At 39.3% G+C, this 6968-nt stretch overlaps 2 protein-coding genes across 2 annotated transcripts; both read left to right on the top strand.

Annotated features, from left to right (window-relative positions):
• The first annotated feature begins 3744 nt into the window (after positions 1-3744).
• LOC143187686 (uncharacterized) lies at positions 3745-4659 on the top strand. The gene is made up of 3 exons (XM_076391924.1): positions 3745-3767; positions 3826-4348; positions 4536-4659. The coding sequence occupies exons 1-3, from the start codon at positions 3745-3747 to the stop codon at positions 4581-4583; spliced, it is 594 nt and encodes a 197-aa protein (XP_076248039.1). The 3' UTR covers positions 4584-4659.
• LOC143187685 (uncharacterized) lies at positions 4573-6674 on the top strand. The gene is made up of 2 exons (XM_076391923.1): positions 4573-4687; positions 6065-6674. Exon 2 carries the CDS (start codon positions 6111-6113, stop codon positions 6672-6674), a length of 564 nt encoding a protein of 187 aa, XP_076248038.1. The 5' UTR covers positions 4573-4687; positions 6065-6110.
• Positions 6675-6968: the final 294 nt, after the last annotated feature.

The raw sequence follows: 6968 nt of genomic DNA, 5'->3' as shown, positions 1-6968 counted from the left end.
ATTGTGTTTGAAATATTTCGTACAGAAAAATTGTATTAATTACTATTAATTGTATACCAGAATACAGTTTTTATAAATAGAATTATATCAAAATGTGTTCTCAATATTATGAAGAAAATAATGAATCTGTGACTCATACTCCAATCAACGAATCAACCGAAGATAATGAAACTAAGAAAATTAAATATGTGAAGTATTGTGGGGTTCGATAAGATTATGTTATGTTTAAAAACATTTAGACTTAAGTTGTTTATGACTGGGCCATTTGGGACGTTGGTGTTTTGCAGGCGAGTGGCGATGGTCAGCAGAACCGTGTCCCAAACCCTTGGAGATAGCTTTAGATTTATTGTTTAGGTTTGGGTCGTGAGTGAGACAGAGCATGAAAGAAATGAGTGGTGTCGACGGTGCGGGATGAAGGAAAATTCGGCAGAGTGGATTGGAAAGGCATAGGGCACAGATCAGAAGTTAAGGCGTAGAATATTGTGTGGATTATTAAAATATTTAGCCTAAGTCATTTAGTAATATTATATTTCCAGTGATTATACAAATATATATATACTTACATTATCATATACACGAGCTTGATTTAGCAAAAATCTTCCAATCCCACAATCTTTTTGGGGGCTCGTCCGGGATTGAGTGAGCAGTGAAATCGAGTCGTGTAAAGTTTAAGAGTGGACTGTGAAGACTATAAGAATTGAACGATCGCGTGGACTATTTAAAAGCTTTGTGACGTAAAGGCTCAAGAAGTGTAAACCCGTGAAAATTGTGAAGACTGTGATATTGAGTGTCTTTAGTGTGTAACGCGATGAATACCGCTAAGAATCCGAATGAATTCACGGTGACACAATTAAAAGACATTTTAAAAGCGAGAGGTTTGAACACGATTGGTTTAAAGCAGGAATTGATTAGCAGACTTATTTTAGACGATCCGACGGGTTCGTGGATGGATGAACAAACGAGCGGTACAGTTGTAGTGGGCGCGGACGATGATTCGGGGTTGAACGAAACGCCTAGAGGGAATCCATCGGAGACATCAAGTCCATCAGCTGACGTAGCGAGTAATATCAGGGACATGGATATTCTCAGGAAGGAAAAAGAACTTGAGGAACGTGAGATACAATTATTGAAACGCGAAGTCGAGATGATGCGCAAAATGCAGGGACTGAGCGTCAGGGAATCATCTATATCACAAAACTCAGCAATGTATTCAGTTCATCATGCACCGGTCATAGTGAACGAATCAATGAAAGCGATGCTGAATTATTTTGACGGAAACGGTGAAACTTTCTATGCATAGGAAAGGCAATTGGCACTCCTACGAGCAACATATAAGTTAGACGACAACGCAGCAAAATTATTAGCGGTATCACGATTGAAGAATCAGGCTCTCGAATGGTTTCATTCGAAGCCAGAACACGTCGAAATGTGTATTGACGACCTGGTGAAGGGGTTGAAGGACATTTTCGGTGATAGGCAAAACCGAATAGCGGCGCGCAGGGAATTTGAGAGTCGAATTTGGAAAAAGGAGGAGACATTTGCCGAGTATTTTCACCGAAAAATGATTTTGGCAAACCGTATTCGTATTGACGAGGAAGAGTTTATAGAATATTCAATTGACGGGATACCGGACCATTCGCTGAGAAATCATGCGAAAATGCAGAAGTTCAAATCGCAGGCATCACTTTTAGAGGCGTTCAAGGGAGTGATTTTGCCGTCTACTACATATAAGGGCACAAGATATAGCGTGGATGTACAAGACCAGAATTGGCGAAGAGGTGCTGGGGTGCAACGGTCCGACAATGTAGTACAGCGCGGAGGTGCGGCGATGTGGCGAGCAGCATCTGGACCCCGCCGATGGGACCAGGTCCAGCGACTGGATAACCTGCCCCGACGGCGAGATGATGGGATTCAACAGTGCGACGACGGGATTCAACGGCGAGTCAACGAGGTACAGCGACGGGACGACGGGATACAGCGGCGCAATGAAGAACATCAGTGACAAGAGGCACGGGTTGCAACACCAGGAAGATGCTACAGTTGCGGCGGTCGCGATCATTTTTTCTATAATTGTCCGATGAGGAGCAGAGGGTCCAAATGTTTTGAATGCGGAGAATTTGGACATATTGCGGTAAATTGTCCGACAAAGAAAACACCAACTACTGGAATAAACTTTGCCGTTCAACAGACATCACGTGATAAGTATTATAAAAAAGTATATATTTGCAAGCGTGAGGTAAGCGCCTTGATCGACACTGGCAGCGATTTACGTTTAATACGATGCGATCAATACCATAAGCTTAGACCGAAGGTACCTGCGTTGAGAGATAGCAGTGTTTATTTTCGCGGTATAGGCTCAGATATGAATAAAGCGGTTGGCGAATTTAAAACAGACGTGCGAATAGACGAGAGTACGTATCCGATAATAATTTGTGTGATACCGGATCGGTTGATGACTCACGGACTCTTGATGGGGACAGATTTTTTAGACACGGTAGAACTGACTGTTAGACAAGGGCAGGTCATGATTCGCAAAGCAGAAAAGAGTAATATCCCATGCATTTCTGAGATTAGTTTAGAGTGCGAGGTTAATGGGATGGATATTTCATACGTAGCAGACACTGAACGTAGGCGAAGTTTAACCGAAATGATTAATAATTATAAACCTGTTGCAACACGCGAGACAGAGATAGAAATGACAATAATATTTAAGGATGATAAACCGGTATTAAAACTATATAAAATTGGCGCAGATACTGAATTGCATACTGATGCATCTAAGTTCGGATATGGGGCAATTTTAATGCAAAAAGACGATTGTGATGGTAAATTATACCCAATATATTTTGCAGGCGGTAAAACAACGCCAGCGGAAGAGCGTTATGCGAGTTACGAATTAGAAGTTCTGGCGATTATAAAATCCCTGAAGAAATTTCGCGTCTATTTGTTGGGGATACCTTTCAAAATAATTACAGATTGCCGAGCGTTCGCTTTAACAATGCGGAAAAAGGACTTGTCAGTACGTGTCGCGCGGTGGGCATTGTTAGTGGAGGAATTCCAGTACACTATTGAACACCGTCCGGGTAAAAACCTTATGCACGTGGACGCCTTGAGTCGGAACCCTCTTCCATCGTGCTTGCTAGTAGGTGAGAGCGAAAGTAGCATGAGCGGTAGGTTAAGAAAATCACAGCAGGAGGACCCAAGTATCCAGAAAATATTCGAGCTGGTAGAGCCAGGACAAGCTGAGGGTTTTAAAATTAGGGGTGGCATCTTATTCAAAGAAATTGATGGGGATATACGTGTTTTAGTGCCAAGGTCAATGCAGACCCAAATAATTAGACGCGCTCACGAAAACGGTCATTTCGCATCCGGAAAAACCGAAGCCTTATTAAAAAGGAATTATTGGTTTCGGAATATGAGGGAGAAAATAGACAAAGTGCTGCGAAGTTGCGTTGATTGTATACTTGCAGAAAGAAAGGAAGGTAGGCAGGAGGAGTTTTTATTTGCGATAAGTAAAGGCCATGTGCCGTTAGATACTTTCCATGTGGATCACTTAGGGCTGCTCCCATCGACAAAGAAAAGATACCATTATATCTTCGTTGTTATCGATGCGTTTTCAAAATTTGTGTGGCTTTACGCCACAAAAAGTTGTAATTCGACAGAAGTAATAGACCATTTAAGAAAACGGGCGATTCTTTTTGGAAATACTCGAAGGATTATTTCAGATAGAGTTGCCGCGTTCACATGAACTGCGTTTCAGGATTTTTGTAAATACGAACGTATAGAACACGTGTTTACTACTACAGGTATGCTGCGGGCAAACAGTCAGGTAAAACGGGTCAATCGTACGCTAATACCGTTATTAACCAAACTGTCAGCGCCGAAAACTGACGAGTGGTATAAATTCTTGGACATGTGTCAAAGGTGTTTTAATACTACTCCGAGCCGAAGTATAAAAACGACACCATTTCAGATATTATTTGGAATAGACCCTAGATATCGGGACGATCCTCAGATAGTAGAGTTGCTTGAGTGCGAATGGGAAAATGTATTTCAAGAAAATCGAGACGAATTGCGGGAAGAGGCGCGACAGAATATATTAAAAATTCAGCAGGAGAATAGGAAATCTTTTAATAAAAAAAGAATAGAAGGTAGAAAATATCGAGAGGGCGATCTAGTTGCAATTAAGCGAACTCAACAGGGTCCAGGTCTGAAATTCGCAGCGAAATACTTCGGGCCTTACGAGCTAGCAAAAGTGTTACGGAACGATCGTTATATTGTAACAAAAGTTGGTGAACATGAAGGGCCACGTCAGACATCTACAGCAGTAGACTATATTAAACCATGGGTGAGTGAAAATAGCGATGATTTGTATAGTGACACTGAAGAAACTTGTAATGAATAACACAATATCTGAGGTCAGATATTCTCGCAGGATGGCCGAGTGTGGGGTTCGATAAGATTATGTTATGTTTAAAAACATTTAGACTTAAGTAGTTTATGACTGGGCCATTTGGGACGTTGGTGTTTTGCAGGCGAGTGGCGATGGTCAGCAGAACCGTGTCCCAAACCCTTGGAGATAGCTTTAGATTTATTGTTTAGGTTTGGGTCGTGAGTGAGACAGAGCATGAAAGAAATGAGTGGTGTCGACGGTGCGGGATGAAGGAAAATTCGGCAGAGTGGATTGGTAAGCCATAGGGCACAGATCAGAAGTTAAGGCGTAGAATATTGTGTGGATTATTAAAATATTTAGTCTAATTCATTTAGTAATATTATATTTCCAGTGATTATACAAATATATACAGGGTGTAACAAAAAAGTTGCAGTTCCTTAAAAGGGGTGATTCAGGGGGTGATTTGAAACAACTTCTTCCTTAGCGAAAATGTAAGATGAGGCTTCGTTAACGAGTTATTAACGAAAAACACCGGCCAATGAGAGCGCGAGTTTGCCGTCCGAGCGACCGCGGTAGTGTTGAGTAGGCGCCCTAGATGCTACGGTTGGACTCCGAACAAGAAAGTCGTCATACATCGAAGAAAATAGCATTAGTATGAAAACTGAAAGCGACATAATAAATAATACCGAGTCCTTTTTTTGTTTATCACTTGAAGTGAATAATTACTTAAAATCGAGGAAAACTACGTGCAACGTAAAAACACGAATACCTAAATTTCTTATTCGCATAACGTATAAACGAAAAAGCAATACAACAAAAAATAAAGGAAGAGGAGAACAAACTTCACCTGTAGTTTGTAAACCTGTGTCACTGGGTCACTGTACCGATCTCGGTCATCGACCGTCGAAATGGTTTATGCTACGGCAGGCGTTTAGGTAATTTATGGCTTTATTGCTTTGGTTTCGAAGGAGACATGATCTCGGAGTGTCCGAACAAGGAAGGTCTGAGGTACTTAAACTACGTGGGGGGTACAAGGAGCTTTCTTGGAAAAATTCTACCCTACCATAAACCATTTCGACGGTCGATGACCAGTATCGGTACAGTGACCCAGTGACACAGATTTACAAACTACAGATGAATTGCATTTAATTCATTAATGATTATTATTTTTTAAATATAACGCAGACTACTTTCAACGTTTCTATCTTCAACATTAATTCTCCAATTTTCCGTTCATTTCTTTTGTTGCATTGCTTTTTCGTTTATACGTTATGCAAATATTTTCATACTAATGCTATTTCCTTCGACGCATGCCGACTTTCTTGTTCGGAGTACAACAGTAGCGCCTAGCGCGTATCCAACGCTACCGCAGTCGCTCGGACGGCAAACTCGCGCTCTCATTGGCCGGTGTTTTTCATTAATAACTCGTTAACGAAGCCACATCTTACATTTTCGCTAAGGAAAAAGTTGTTTCGAATCACCCCCTGAATCACCCCTTTTAAGGAACTGCGACATTTTTGTTACACCCTGTATATACTTACATTATCATATACACGAGCTTGATTTAGCAGAAATCTTCCAATCCCACAGTATGTATTAATCTTACTCTTAATCTTTAAATTAAAATATTAAATTTATATGTATCTTATAAAAAAAATTGATTTCTTCTAGATCTAATTCTACTTTCAAACCGTCACACCCATGCCCTGTTCGTATCATGGGAAGTAGCTACCCGCTGACAGCAACATCCTATGAATATTTAGAAATTGGAATCGCAGTTGGACCCATATCAACCGTTGAAATTATTCTTGGTGATAATCGGGGCACTCAACTTCTATTACCTGTACCAATATGGGATGCACTCATTGAAAAACGTGAAGAAATTAAAGAATGTGTTCTATCCGTGAATTCAGATTCCCCACCAATATGGATTGAAGAATTTGTAATAGAATTTACCAAAATTCATAATGTTAAGCTTATAAAATTAAGTCTAGCCAGTATCTCCTTATATTACACTATGGAAACGTTGAATAATTTATTCAATCATGTAAAATGTATTAATCTTGTGCGGTCCCAACTATATGAAAATACGCATCGTATTAATATTCAGTTTATAAATTTCGTAAATGTTTTGAAACAAAATGGTGTCACACCAAAAACGAACTTGTCATGTATTGCTAATATGATATGTAACAGTAAATATTTCGACGACGATTCTTTGATTGATTGTGAACTACTAGCGTGTGCTTTAAATATTCTTGTTTACAATGCTTATATCTAATATTGTATAAAATTCTATTGTGATTTTACGCATTTAAATAATAATGAAGAAAAAAGTTTAATAAATATTAACATTAAATTTTAATTTCCTGTACTTAGTTACCTATTGCATTCTACCTTCCCACTCTATACTTACATTTCTATAAATCAATTCGTAACAAGTGCAACTAATATATATATAATTTTTAAAATTTTATTATATTTCAAATAACTAATTTCATGTACTCAATCACATTTTTTTTAAAAAATATTTTAAATCCTTTTGTTGAAAAAAATTGAATAATTTTACACATAC

The sequence above is a fragment of the Calliopsis andreniformis genome, unplaced genomic scaffold (assembly GCF_051401765.1).
Source record: "Calliopsis andreniformis isolate RMS-2024a unplaced genomic scaffold, iyCalAndr_principal scaffold0138, whole genome shotgun sequence".
Taxonomy (NCBI): Eukaryota; Metazoa; Arthropoda; class Insecta; order Hymenoptera; family Andrenidae; genus Calliopsis; species Calliopsis andreniformis.
This window is presented reverse-complemented; position numbering and strand designations above follow the sequence as displayed.